General features: G+C 44.7%; 1 protein-coding gene across 3 annotated transcripts in view; it reads right to left on the reverse strand.

Annotated features, from left to right (window-relative positions):
• Positions 1-705: 705 nt before the first annotated feature.
• Positions 706-15,211, reverse strand: part of LOC142861051 (F-actin-monooxygenase MICAL2) — a 60,639-nt gene continuing 46,133 nt past the window's right edge. For 2 of the 3 annotated variants that reach the window (XM_076002175.1, XM_076002176.1), the window contains exons 7-9: positions 11,293-11,395; positions 7,170-7,243; positions 706-4,034 (exon numbers count right to left, since the gene is read on the reverse strand). In XM_076002175.1, the coding sequence (XP_075858290.1) occupies positions 3,850-4,034; positions 7,170-7,243; positions 11,293-11,395 (362 nt within the window). In that variant the 3' untranslated portion in view covers positions 706-3,849. The remainder of the gene's footprint in view (positions 4,035-7,169; positions 7,244-11,292; positions 11,396-15,211) is intronic. The other variant, XM_076002177.1, reaches the window with a different exon arrangement.

The raw sequence follows: 15,211 nt of genomic DNA on the forward strand, positions 1-15,211 counted from the left end.
AAATCTGCTTCCTGGGAAGAGAGACATTGCTGAATTGTCATTTGCCTCCAGAATGCAGAAAACATCAATTTCTTTGCAGCTCATCAGGGTTGGAAACACCTGCCACTTCCTTTCTCAGTTGCAATTAACATGCTGTATCTTGGCATTGATTGATTCCAAGCGGCCTAACACTGCCAAAGTTAAGGTTTAAATGAAACGGTACAACCTGATATTATTTTTCACAGTTTTAGAAACACAAACTTATTTCTATTGCCAAAGAAGCACTACAGTAATGGGGGGTATAAGTCTTTATGCTTGATATGAACGTGAGTAGAATAGGTTGATGCTTATAATAAAAATAGTTTTTAATCTCTGTATTTGGTGGGGCACTTTTTTCTTGATCTTTGTATTCATTTGGAGGTAGAGTGGAGGACTAACAATCTTTCTGTATCTCAGCATCTAGCATTAGGGCTGCAGACCCGATGGGCATTCAGAGAGTGTTAAATAGATACCAGGCTTAACAACTGTCCTCTTGGTCCAACCTATGTAAAAATATGACCTTATAACTATCATAATCCCTTTGCTTTAACTCAGAAGCTGTGTGAGACTGACCATGAAACATGAGCTGAGGTTGGGGCTTTCTGTCCCATTGAGAGTCCTAAATGATTTGGCCTTGATCACCTTCACTAGTTAGGTTCTTTTATGGGGCAGTGAAGGCTCTGTCCATTTTCATCATAATCCTACTTATATTGCATACAAAGAAACTGTTTTCAAAATGTACAATATTTTACATTTTGAGGGTCTTGGAACATTCCCTATTGTGAATAAGGAATGTAATCATTTCATTTTTTTTATTATTTATTTTTTGAGACAGAGTCTCGCTCTGTTGCCCGGGCTAGAGTGCTGTGGCATCAGCTTAGCTCACAGCAACCTCAAACTCCTGGGCTCAAGCGATCCCTCTGCCTCAGCCTCCCATATAGCTGGGTCTACAGGCATGCGCCACCACACCCGGCTAATTTTTTCTATTTTTAGTTGTCTGGCTAATTTCTTTTTCTTTTCTTTGTTTTTTTTGAGACAGAGTCTCGCTTTGTTGCCCAGGCTAGAGTGAGTGCCGTGGCGTCAGCCTAGCTCTAAGCAACCTCAAACTCCTGGGCTCAAGCGATCCTCCTGCGTCAGCCTCCCGAGTAGTAGCTAGGACTACAGGCATGCGCCACCATGCCCAGCTAATTTTTTTTATATATATATTTAGTTGGCCAATTAATTTCTTTCTATTTGTAGTAGAGATGGGGGTCTCGCTCTTGCTCAGGCTGGTCTCGAACTCCTGACCTTGAGCAGTCCTCCCACCTCGGCCTCCCAGAGTGCTAGGATTATAGGCGTGAGCCACCGCGCCTGGCTGCAATCATTTTAGATATGTTCAACAGCTACAATATTTGTGTTCTTTGGACATGTCATTGGAATGGCTTTTATGTATAAATGGTTTTGTGTATGTAGAAAACAAGTATGAGGTTTATATTTTAACTTGACCAGATAAAACTGAACAATAAACTACAGAACATAGTCTAGGGAAGAAAGTGAACAAATTGCTTCTCTCATCTATTAACAGAATCCTAAGGGCCAAGAACCACCTTCTTTCTTGTCCCTCTTGGGAAAATCTTTCTCTTAGATGGAAATATAGCAAATTATTAATAAAATAAGTGGCAATTAATTCTTTTGCACAGTAACCCAAGCACTACACATGTGAGCATCATCTGTTAAATTTATGCAAACATCCAAATGGTGCACTGTTATACAACCGACAGAAAAGACGAGGCTTGAATAATTCTGCATATTCTAGAATGAAAACTGAAGTTACGTATCTTTTTCTCATGAGTTAACATTTCTGTGCATCCACAATCTTACTTCCAAATGTCTGAGGGCTGAAAATATTATTTTGATTATCTCCATGCATCTTTAATACTATACAACTCACTGCCCCAAACATTTGGGTTATTTGTGTATTAAATAGCTTATATACCAATTTCTTGATGCTAATAGGTCTTCTTCAAATTATAACACACGAAAACCTGAATTATGAAGAAATCATATTATCCATTTTCCCCTAATATACAAATAAATAAAAATAGATAAATAGCCAGAAGTGATATAGTTTTGTAGGTGGGTAGGTAGATGACTGCAGATATTCCTTAATAATAAAATTCAGGCACTAGAAGATTCTTATAAAAAGGAAAAGAAAAAAGAACTACAACCTTTGGAATTTGGAATAGTATGGAAAGGTTGTATTTAAATACCACCCAAAACGTTGGCTGACTCAGAGGAAATCCAGTTACATGTCTAATTTCTGGCTCATAAATTGGCCAGATTGGTGTACAGAGAGCATCTCTGATGGAAGTGGTTCATGGGTTAACTTCTATTGAGAAAACTTTGATCTCCAGTCAGAGCCAACTGTTGCAAAGCACCTTTTGTCTAATGACACATTTAAATCACATCACTTTCAGAAATGAGCGCGGCCAAATATACAACAAAGAGTTCTTTAAGTCCCTCTCTTATCGATAACAGACTAAATCTTCAAAGAATGCCATTGAGGGAAGACAATCAAATATTTTATGACAATACATGACCCTTTAAAATCTTTTCTTCTTTGGCCTCCATATGAACTGTCGAAACACTCCAGGATTCCTGACATGTTGGTGCACAATCTCCATCTCCAAAGCTTCCTTTTCATATTGAAATGTCATTAAAAAAAAAATGTCATAAAAAAAAAAATCCATAGTCCAATTTGGGACTTGGTAAACAGGGTCACTGCACTCAGCTCTACCTGGGAGTCAGAAGTGGCTTTGTCCTTGTCCTGTACAGTTTTCGTGCAATCTCTGGGGGTAGTCAGAGACACTTCTCTGTTTGGGTCCGAGGAGACCACCACCCAGGTCCTTGCCTGGGACCATTAGTGTGTCGTTCAGTTTTAGTAGCAGCACCAACCCTACCAATATCTTACCAAAAAATGAAAGAATTTCCCTTTTTTGCCATCACCAACACTCATTAAAAAGCACTTCAAAATCATCCATTTTCTAAAAACGTTTTTTTGTTGTTGTTGTTATTTTCTAGTGGCCATAAAAAGAGTACTATGGGAATAAAAACCTTTTTTAAAGCCAACATTTGGTGAAAACTAACAATACTCCTGGCATGAAGTTAAAGTTTTATTTCTTTTTTTTTTTAAATAAAATTAAGGCTCAAATGTTCTATTAAACTCTCATTGCTTATGTATATTATATTAAGGCTTATAAATACACCTGGTAAATTAAATTCACCCTGGATTGAATTAACACCTGCTATATGAGTTATTTGCTTTATGTAATCAGTAATCTCAAGGTTTCTCCTCTTTCTCTGGAAACACAATTTAAATATTAACCTAATCTTTAAACTGCTGCTGCTGCTTTCTGACATTTGGAAACCGGTCATCCATGCAAAAAAGGCAAATATGGATATATTAATGAAAAGGCAGCTTCTTAAAAATCTTAAAGTGTGCAACTCAATGAATCGGGAGGAAAAATGATAAAAAGCAGCAGGAAAGTCAAGTCTTTTGTGTCACTTTCTAGGGAAAACAATGCTGGTCATCTGCCAACAACACCTCCAGTCTGAGAGCCCCGCTGAAGTGGACTGTCAATTTCAAAAGAGTCTTTGTGTTTTCTTCATGGTAAGCTCTGGAAGAATCTTGGGAAGCTGTAGTACATGCAAGCGAATTTTAATATTTAAAAAATGCAGTAGAATATAACTTCAGTTCCACGGATGATAAAATCCCACGAAAGGACCTGTGAGCATGTGTGGGGTGCTTGGCCTGGTCCGGTCCCGGGCTTGCTGTGAGGGACAGGGACGTCATCACGTCCTGCTCAGCTGACAGCCCCTGGAGAAGATGAAGCTTTCAAAGTGCTGGTCTTCAGCCTTTTCTTTGACGCGTTGTTCCTCTAAGGAATCTACGAGTTTATCCCTTTGCTCAATCACTTGCATCATCTTGGTGAATATTTCTTGCTCCTCTTTTAGATCATTCTCGTCTTTCTGGCTCTCTAAAGAAAAAAAAAGACAGACATTGGGCTCAGGTAAGATGGGGTCCCAGGAGAGTTCTTGGCGTGGATGTCCTGGGTTGTTATGGTCTCGTTCTGCCCTTGAATTTCAGTGGAGAAGACAAGGAAATGAATTTAACACCAAGGAACTGTCCTTAAAGCCACCGATTAGAAAGTGGGTGCTTTGTGAAGGAGTCAGCTCAGTTTTCGTCTTGAGGATATGGATAAAGTGACAAGGAAAGCCCCTTTGTGAGAAAAAGAAGTGAATACCAGCCAAGTCCTATCAAGGCCCCCAACCGTCCCTTCGCCCCCAAAGAGAAACCAGCAGGACAACAAAAAGGCTGTTTCCCAACAACATATCTGAGCTGCAGCAAAGGGATTTGTGAGAAGTGTCTAAGTAAACCGTCTGCATCAGTGGCTACTATTTCAATGACAAGAACCTTTTCTTCATTTGCAGTTAACGGCAAAGTGTAGCCTTTTGTGCAGAGACCACACAGAAGCCAAGTGAGGCCGACTGTCGGACAGGACAGTGTCTCTGGACTGACTGTGCTGCTCCCTTTTGTCTGTTGAGTACGTGACCATCTTCCTAACTGGCCCGGGCATACGGCTGCCTGGGGAGGTAGGATTGTCATAGAAGGAAGGGAGAGAGCGAGAGACAGGTAGTAATGAGTTTCTGACACACAAAATAGGATTTTAAGGCCAGATTTAAGTCTTATCGGCCAGATGATTGCCTTGGGAGAAGCCTTCCTAAATTCCTTCGGTCCCTCCCATCCCACACAGGGAGGCCCAGAGTAGAGAGGGCGCCACTGCCCGTCACCAGGCTTGGTTCTGAGGTCTGGGTCGGGAAGAAGGTAGTTATGAGGAAAGGGAGACAAGGATGCGCTATTCCTTTTGCGCCTCATGTCCTATGTCGGGAGGGGAGAGAGGCAGGAGCAGTGGAGGGTGAGAGCTCTGGGTTCCAGTCTCACCGTGCTGGGCCTTGGAAGCCCCAAAGCGGGGGAAGCGTCTTACAGCATTTGACAGAACACTGGGGGCCGAAGGACTTTTGCCCTGACCCTTGTGCAGAATGCTAGGAAGAAGCTGGCTTGAAGGGTGCCCCTCTGTGTAACCACAGGGCAGTACTTCATGGTTGGGCACAGGAGGAGGTCTGAGCGTGGCTCCCCGGATCTCAACGTGCCGTGTGTGGCATGGGGGCAGCCTTGACGTGCACACTTGGCCCAAGTAGCTGGCTGACAGGACTGCCCTGAGGCTCCCCCGGGAAGGAGTGAACTCACCCCACAGTGGAGACCGTAGGGTAGGCTGTCTGGTCACGCTGAATGGAGGCTACACTGAGGCGAGGCTGAGTGAACCAGGGAAGGCCGCCAGGCTCCCAAGCACACCAAGAGAACGCCCGGGGTATGGGTAACACTGGGCGTACACCTCAGCTGCAATTATCGGCAGAGGAGGTGCAGCCGATGACAGGAGACAGCTATGTGGGGACTCGGTGAGCCAGAGCACCCCACACAGATTCCCAGCGCACAGGGCCACACAGACCTGCCTCTCCCTGTTAGCTGGCAGTCGCCCTAGGAGCAGTGCAGGAGGAGGTGGCCGAACATTGTCATCCCTAAGAGACCGAGCATTTCCTGCAAGGACTGCTTAGGTTATTACATCAGACTGAGTTCACCACAGAGGGATAAAGAGTTCTTCTTCTTCTTCTTCTTCTTTTTTCCTTGCTAATTAGTGGGAGGAAGCTTACGTGGAAGGTGGGCTCAGGTACTGACAAAATGAGGATATACTTTGTCAGTACATCTACAAGGGAAAAATGTATGACCTTCACTCCTTAGTAAGAATGTTTTTTTAAAAAAAAGAATCAAAGGTGGCTAGTAGAGTCTTTGGTGGTATTTATTTTACTATTCTGAAACAGAGCAAAATAAATTTTTTTATCTGATGTATAAATCAGATATTAATTATACTCTCTGGTTTATTAATTTGGGTATATTCCAGTATTGATGCTCCTTATTTCATAAACACAGAAAAAGAAAAAATTCTTCTCTCAGTTTAGGTTTGTCATAGATGGCCCCATCTGAGACCATTCTGACATATAAAAGATGGTGGATACCACTTTTATCTGTTCTGTACAGCGCAACTCTACAAGGGTTCCATTAGAGAGAGAACTCTGTTGCTATAAAGAAACGGTTTATAAGTGACTCCACGTGGGACAGAATAGGAGACCCTGAGTCTGTGGCCTGTTCTTAAATCTTAGCCCTACCATGTACCTCGAGCATGTTGTTTAAATGCTCTGACACTCCTTTTTCTAATCTGTAAAATGGGCACAAAATACCTAAATAAAAATGATAATGTCTAATATTTACTGAGTACTTGTCCTGGAACAGGCAACCTCATAAGGTAGATGCAGTGTTAGCTCCATGAGGTACAAAGACATTATTTAACTTGTTCTTTTAGACCTAGGTCTAAATGTAGGAAAGTCATGCATGGATCTTCCCCCGACCCCCCACTACACAGGCATAAAACAGAGTGAATACACCTCTCTGGCTGGAGCCGATGGATGTGTAAGTCAGTATACCATGTCAATTGAGTTTATTTCACCTGTCCCTCCTTCATGGCGGAATAATTTACTCATGCGTGATGGCCTGGCCCAGCCCCTGCTGGGAGGGGATGTTTCCTTTACCATCTCTGGTGCCTGGCTGGACTGGGCCTGCCCCCCTTGATTCCCCCAAAGCACCTCTGCTGTGGCCCTCACCCCACTGTACTATCACTGGGCTGGGTGCTGGTCCCCCAGAGAGACCACCGTCTCCCAGAGGGCAGGCGTTGCTCTCTGCCCTGTGCCAGGCCCATGCTAGGTTCCCCGTCAATGTGTGTTAAATGAGTGGACGGATCAGTGAATCGTGACTTTGTCCCTGTGGGCACATGGAATGGGGGAGAATGCTGCCCTCATGGCCCAAGCGAATGAAGCTACGTGGGGCTTGCTGTGCTGGCGGTGGGGGAGGAAGGCTGGCTGTGCACTTGCTGCCGACCCCCAGGCTGGCCGGGCCGGGCAGGAAGAGCACTCTGCTCTGGGATGTGCGGCGTGTTCTGCTCATCTGTCTTTCTGGGGAGATGTGTCTTTAACAAGGGCCCAGGACAAATCCGCATACTCACCCTCTTTGAGCATTTTCTTTCTTAATTTCTGCTCCAGTCTGCTTTGATGATCTTCTAATTCCAGTTCTTGGGCCCTGGACATGAGAAAAGGTTCCAAGTTGGTAAATACTAGAGATTTGTGAGGAAACATTGATGAACAAACCCACTGACGGTAGCTACTGCATTCTTCTTTCCTTGTTAAAACTGAAGCTTTAGACTATCTCTAAACTGAAAGTTCTGCTGCTGCGGGGGCCACCGAAGGTGCCTAGAATGATGGCTGAGAGACGCTGAGGGTTGTGGCCTGAGCTCCACAGGCTGCTGGAAGGCCACCCAGACACTCCTTAGGGATGGGCTAGAGGAGGAAGAATAGCAAAGAAATGACCGGAATAGTCCAGGGGAGAAGCAGTGACAATCTGAAGCTCTTCTCTTTTAGGAGCCTCATGACTTCAGTGCTACCTCTAACAACTCCCAAATCTCTGATTCTGTTAAATGAGAAAACAAAAGGGAGGAAACAAAAGTGAGGCATTCAATGCCTGGTGGAGGCACTGAGACTCAGACAACTACCCATCTGGTTGCAGCAGAGGTGGAAGGGAGAGTGGGTGATGCTTTGGAGCAGACACCTGCAGTGTGGGGCTTGGTGTTCCCACCGAGAGGAACAGCAGAGTGAGGAAGAGAAGTTAGTCCTCGGAGGCGGGCAGTTGGGGCTTGAATGTCCAATGCCTGGGCTTCCTCATTTCTGTCACTGAGCACGTCTAAGTTCCCCATGGGCTACCCGTGCAGCGATGCAGAGGCTCCTGAATGCCACTCTGGAGTTCTCGGGAGAAACGAGGACCACAAACAGATATGACAGTGGTCAGAGGTGACAGCTGAAGTCATGTGATCCCTCAAAGGATGGCTATAGCCAAAGAAAAGGTTTGAAGACAGAGCTTGGGAATACCTACATTTAGAGTCAAACAAAGAGGTAGAGACAGGGAAGAAGCCATCCAAAGGCTAGAAGGACAAAATAATAAATCACAGAAACAGAGAGAGAGGCCAAGGGTGTTCCCAGCTACAGAGACATTGAAGAGGGTGAGGGCTGAGAATAGGTCCCTGGTCTGACCTGGCGGGGCCTCCCCTCCCAGCCCTGCCTGCAGTCTGCATGTGTATCTGCTATGAGTGTTGGGGTCACTCTGCTAAACTCTGCTGTTGGCATGATTTTTACCACTCCCATTGCTACTTAGGCTCAAGTCCCCGCCTCATTCAATATTCTGCCTTTTGTTATCAACCCTGAACTTCTCTTGTCCCACGTAGTGGCCAACAGAGGCAGACTGCTGAGATGTTCCTTCAAGAGAGAACCTTCTGGGAGGAGCACAGTGAGCTGACTGCTGCTGCGAATCCACCTCCATGCCATGCTGAGGCCATGCTTTCCCCAGGTGGCTCCCAGCTGATGGGTATGCATACAGGTGGCACTACAACTGTGCCACTCCTGCCCTGCGGGCACTTCCTCATGGGCAGTCTTTGCACTGATGTCCCATTGCCCCGGCCAAGGCTTTCTCAGAGCTGTGCTGCAACCGGGGCTTCTCCTGCCCAATCCTCCTCTTTCCCCCCTCTCCTTTTCCAGGTATGGCACTGCAGTGGGGTCTGAAGACTTCCCTCTTCCTTCCCTCCCTTTCTTCTTGCAGGCATTCCCTCCTATAAATCTCTTGTACTGCTAATTCTGTCTTGGCTTCTGCTTCCCAAAGGACTTGAAATGACACATCGATTTAAGACGTTTCTTCCAGCTCATCCAGGTCTTTCTCCACACTAAAACCTATCCCTTAACAGAGCTCTTACCTGCTTTTGTCTGGTGCACACACCTGAGTTTTCCTATTTTCCCCCTTTTGGAGAGGAGAGCCCTTCTGACACCATCCCGGCTGGGGAAGCTGCAGTCATGGCGCAGAGGCAGCCATGCCGCCCCGACTCTCATGGCTACACCCTGCGAACTGACTGCTCCTTCTACTCCACAGGGCTCTTGCCGTGTTTTATTACTACTGTGCAACGGTTTGCATATTTGTCTCCCCCAAACCACAACATCCCAGAAGACAGGGACTGTGGCCTTAGTCATCTTTATTCCCACAGAACACCAGCATAGGTCCTGCAACATAGAATGTGTTTGATACATTTTTGTTGAATGAACTTTATAATTCAGGGCTCTGATGCAAAGAGTCTGGTTGTATAAAATGGGCTTTGCAGTCAGGTGGATGTGGACAAATTACTTAGTTGTCTTGAGTCTCAGTATATGCATCAACTTGACAAATAATTACCAGAGGCGACTCCTTCTCCATTCCCTTCCATGTCGAGGGAGCTCAATGAGTGGAACTCCTGGGCTGCTCTCCCAACCCTACCTTTCCCCACTCTCACCTCAGGGGAGGTAAATTTGAGAAAAACAGACTAGGTGAGCTAAGCTCATGCCTCTCTTTCTCTTCCAGCCTCAGCTTGTCTTCAACACACACATGTTCTCGATTACTCTGAGCCTTGGCATAGGTCTACGGCCAGGTTTCTTAATCTTGATAATTTTGACATCTTACACCAGCTTATTCTTTTTTTGGTGGGAGGAGAGGATTGTCCTGTGCATTGTGGAATGTTTAATAGCATCCTTGGCCTCTGCTCACTGGATATCAGTAGCATTCCCCAGGTGCAAAAAACAAAAATGTCTCCAGCATTGCCAAATATCCTCTGAGGATACTGTCCCTGGATACAACCCACTGGCTTAGGATAAAAGCCTTGTTCCTGAGGCACAAGTGAGTATAGTACGTTTTGTGATTAGGTAGACAGATGTGTCTAATTCTGGGATTTGGTTAGTGTAGTGTGTTGAATGGTGGCATTCCCCCCACCCCCTCACCAATAAAAAGACATGCCCACATCTTAACTTCTGGAAACTGTGAATGTGACCTTATTTGAAAAGGGTCTTTACAGATGTAATTAAGAACCTTGAGATGAGAAAATTCTGTATTGTCTCAGTGGGTCCTAAACCCAATGACACGTGTCCTTGTAAGAGACAGTAGAGAAGACACAGACACACTGAGAAGGCCATGTGAAGATGGAGGCAGAGACTGGAGTGATGCAGCCACAAACTAGGGAATGCCTGGAGCCACAGGAAGGGGAAAAGGCAGGGAGGATCCTCCCCTAGAGCCTCTGGAGGGAACACGGCTCTCCCAACACCTTGATTTTGGACTTCTGGCTTCCAGAAGTACGAGAGAGTAAATTTCTGTTGTAAGCCATCCAGTTTGTGCTCATTCATTACTGCAGCCCAAGGAAACTAGTATAGTTAGCAAGTCCAGTTAGCAAGACTTGCTAACTTGGCTAAGGACTTCGTACTTAGCCAAGGACTCGGCTAAGGCTTTCATACTTAGCCAAGCATAAACCATTATCAGTAATAAGGATGACATTTTGATGCTCCCTCTATGGACTTGGTTGTCTTATTTCTCACCTGGTTCAGAAGCCAGGCAGGGAAGAGTGGTATTACTAGTATCTATTACTCCAAAAACCCCTAAAAGTACCTATAAGGTCAGGGTGAAATGAAATGAGACAGCACAAATGAAAGCACCTAGCACAGCTGGTGGTGCTAAGTTGGTTTATGTCAAATGTTACTCTCTTTCCCTCCAGGATGGTGACAGGTATAGTGACCATTAACTTTTTTAGGCTGTGGTGAGATCCATCTTTACTTTCTGATCTTCCACCCAGGCTGCAACCCTGCATTCAGAGAGAACAGCCAGATAAATCTCAGTCCTTCATTCCTGGCCAGGCAGATCTCACTAAGCCCTTGCCACAGTTCACACTCGTAGGCCAGACATAACCTTCCTGTTGCAGGTGTGTGCCTGCTCTTTTAAGATGGGCCTGGGGGACTGCGATGGATTGAAAATACCTTATCCAAATGCCCTTCAGCTCCCGACCCATTACCTAAAATCTATTTTAGCCACAGGATTCTGCAGAGGGAACAGACAAAATAAAGATTCTTTGCGCTAATGCCAGCATGATATGCAAGACATAAAATATCAATTTGCCTCAATCACTATTCTGCATGCACAAGAAGAGAAAATCCTGGGACTTCAACCTAGGAGGGTAAGCAACCCCCCTTCGCCCCTTTGCTTTTAGGACTCGCTGTTATCTGTGTTGCCTTACTTACATGATTAGGAGCTCCGACTCATATCGCATTAATTTATTCTTCTCCAGAACCAGCTGAAACCATTCCTGCAAAAGCTGTGCTTCGTCCTGTGTGCCTGAATCTGCTTAAGAAATCAACAGCAAATGGGTTAGATTGGCGTTTCTCTCCCCATGATCAAACTGCTTTGGAGCCACTTTAGTGGGCCATGTTTGTGGCGAGAAGGGCTCTGCAGGCAGCAGCTCCCTGACACCCTGTTGATGCCTCAAGGTCATGGGCATGACAAATGAACCAACGTTCGCATGCTATGGAGGGAGGTCTTTTTGGACATTTAGGGCATGACTACTCAAGGGTCATGTACCTTTGATAATGTCCCACCTCAAATGACCCTTCTGCCTATGTGTATGTCCTCTTTAAAACTTACATACATTTATGCATTACACCCTCCACCCAAGAAAACCCTAGTTGCAGGATACTATCTCCTTTTCCTTGTTCTCCCCCAAATCAAATGCCTACTGAGTGCCCAGGTGGGGTAAAGCTGGGCATGCATGGGTCAGGGAAGCTCACCCCACTTTTGGTCATAGAGGAGTAGTGATTGGCATTTTGATTTTTTTTTTTTTGCATGAAGAAAAGCCAAATGATTAAAAAAAGGTTATTAGCTTTGTGTCTCATGGGGAGAAAGTTATATCCATATATTCTTATAACTTAGATTATGACCTTTATTAAAAGAATAATCATGAGAAAATTGGCACTGCTTCTTAGATAATGTTAGATGCTAAATGCTTAGATACTAAAATGTTAAATCTGGGCATATCTGAGAAGTAGCAACATAGAGGTGGCTTTCTAATGTTTCACCCTGAAATGAGAACACATGCTAGATGGTAAAGCTCATGGCTATTCTAGAAGGCTTTATACTGGAGGGTACCATAGGCAGAGGGAAAAACCATGCAGACAGAAGATTTGTGTGACCTTGTGCAAGTTGTTTAACTTTTTGGAGACTTTTTTTTTCAATGATTAAACTGGAATAACAAGACACACAATTAATATAATAATAATGCACTGCTATTTATTATGCAGTTATCATATGCCATTTGATGGGCTATGTGCCTTATATACAGCATCTCATTTAATCCTCACAACAAAGTCACCTGTACATTCTCTTATCACCACGTGATAGCTGAAGAAACAGCAGTTTAAAAGATTAATGTCACTTACCCAAGTTCACAGTTAGTTAAGTGGGAGAGCCAGAACTCAAGCATGTATTATTCTAAGCTCATGATCTTCACTGTCATATGTCTCCCTCCTTCTGTTAATAGTAGTCATGTAAGGTAACTAATGCCACTAGCACAGGGCCTTGCACATAGCAAGTGATGCATAAAAATTAGTACCTGTTTCTCCCTGTTTCTGTGACCACCTTTTTATTGACAGAGAGATTTACAATTGTCTCTCAGTATTGGTGAGAGACTGGTTCCAAGATCCCCTCTTGGATACTGAAATCCATGGATGCTCAAGTTCCTTATATAAAATGGTGTAGTACAGTCAGCCTTTCACATCTGAGGGTTCCACATCTCTGGATTAAATCAACTGTTGATCAAAAATATTTGGTAAAACATTTCCACAAAGTTCCAAAAAACAAAATTTGAATCTGCTCTGCTCTGAATAAGTACTACATTGAATCCACATGAATGAAGTGACCCATAGATATTGTCTTAGGTATTATAAGTGATCTAAAGGGGATTTAAAGTCTAGGAGAGGATTATGTAAGTTATATGCAAATACAGCCACCCCTCAGTGTCTGGGGGGATTGCTTCTGAAAGCCCCTACAGACACCAAATGCATGGATGCTCAAGTCCCTGGTATAAAATAGCATAGTATTTGTATATAACCTATGCACATCTTCTTGTGTACTTTAAATAATCTCTAGATTAGTTATAATATCTAATACAATGTAAGTGCCAAGTAAATATTAAAATAGTTGTACTATATTGGTTTTTAAATTTGTATTATTTTTATAGTTGTATTGTTATTTTTTTCCCCAAATATTTTCGATCCACAGATGTGGAACTTGCAGATACAGAGGGTGGACCATATATATAACACCCCAAGTTATACAGTTTATGGGTAAACTGCTGCTAGAATGCAGATCCTGATTTCTGGTCCCTTCATTTATGCTCATTGCATAACTTCTGTATGTCGGGTACTGCCTTAGGGATGGGGATACAGTAATAAACATTACATATCACGAGAAATTTGGAGATAGTAAGGCATAGTGTCTACCAAAAAGGATATCATTAGATAATCTTTCAGATCATAGGGACTCAAAGAGCTAGAATAAAATAGAACATTAGGAAACTGTCACAACACAAAAGCACTCTGGTAACACGGAGAAGGGAGGGTTCTCCTGGTCAGAGCATGCATGAGGTTGGGCTTCCTGAGGGGCGTGGTGCTTGAACTGGGGTCTTGGGGAACAGAGGACACTTTGGGGAGGAAACAGTGAGGATGGAAGAGGGCATTTTCAGGAAGAGGGAACAACATGAGGACAGCCGAGGGAGTGGGAAAGGGTGGTGGAGACAAAGTGGGAAGGGTGAAGGGGGTGTGGGGGTGCACGATGAGGCCTGGGGTGTCACGGGGATCTCATCCTCGAGGCCCCTGGAAGTCACGCTAAGGCATCTGCACTTCCCACCGTATAAAACAAAGGGGCATTAAAGGAAGCGGAGTAAGAGAACAGTATGTGATATTTTATACAGGAAGGATAAAGGGAGAGACAGAGGAGGGAGGGAAATAAGACGTTATTCTTTCTTAGGCTTCCTGAGTGAATGAATGAAGGAACACAGACTTGTAAACATATCGGGGCCAACATCTAAGTGTTGTTTGTGGTGCTGGGAGACAGGGACGAGCAAGCATTGGTTCTGGCTCTTTAGGAAACTGGGAGCCTGCTATTCACTGGGGAAAACCAACACTATGTAGTTAGAGAGAATGCAACATGCCCCTTGCTATGAGAACACAGCGGGGAAGCATCTTGTGTGGAGAAAGTGAGGGAAAGCTCAGAGGGGGGCAGCAGGTGAGCTCAGTCTACACGGACGAACAAGCCTTTGCCAGGGAGAGGAAGCGAGGGCAAGGCATTGAAGGGCATTAGCTGCTGAATGAAAAAATGCAGTGTCTACTCCAGAGATCAGATATAACAGAGGTTAAAAGCATATGCTTTAAACTCAGACTTGAGATCAAACTTCCGCTCTTCTACCGACCACCGTGTGGGCCTGAGCAATCAGCATAGCCTCCCTGAGCCTCAGTCTTCCCATCTGCTAGGAAGCTGCAGTGGGATTATGCACACAAAACCCCTAACCCACTCTGGCACATGGTATAAGCTCAGTAAATGGGAATGGACACTATTCAAATAATGAAATATACGTAGTGGAGGAACAGTCAGGGGTCACGTGGCCCAGCCACGAGCCAGTGCGGGAATTCCCTCCACCTCCCCCGGACAGGTGGCTGCTCTCTAACTCTCCATGTGCTGAGGGGCTCCCCGATGTCCAGGGAGCCTGCTGCATGGCCGTGTGCTTTAAGTATTCAAAAACCTCTTTCTATTGGCCTTCAATGGGCTGGCCGCTAGCCACTGATTCCGGCTTTTCCCTCTGGAGGAAAATAGAGAACATGTAACTATATTCATTACATAAAAGACCTTCAGATATTCGAGGACAGGTCTCACAATTCACTGGCGTCTGCTTTTTACATAGCTGGCATCTCCAGACCGTTTATCATTTTGTCCTGTGAGGGCCGCCCGCCTTCTCTTGCCCTCTGATGTCCCAGGAGAGATCCCACAGAGAATCCAGAATGAAACAAAATATCAACCACCGAAAATGGAGAGACCGTCTCACACGTTTATCCTGGGCCCAGGGATTGCAGAAGGCTTTTTAGCAGCATCGCCACTGGGGCTCTTAATAGC

This window comes from Microcebus murinus, chromosome 4 (genome assembly GCF_040939455.1).
Source record: "Microcebus murinus isolate Inina chromosome 4, M.murinus_Inina_mat1.0, whole genome shotgun sequence".
Taxonomy (NCBI): Eukaryota; Metazoa; Chordata; class Mammalia; order Primates; family Cheirogaleidae; genus Microcebus; species Microcebus murinus.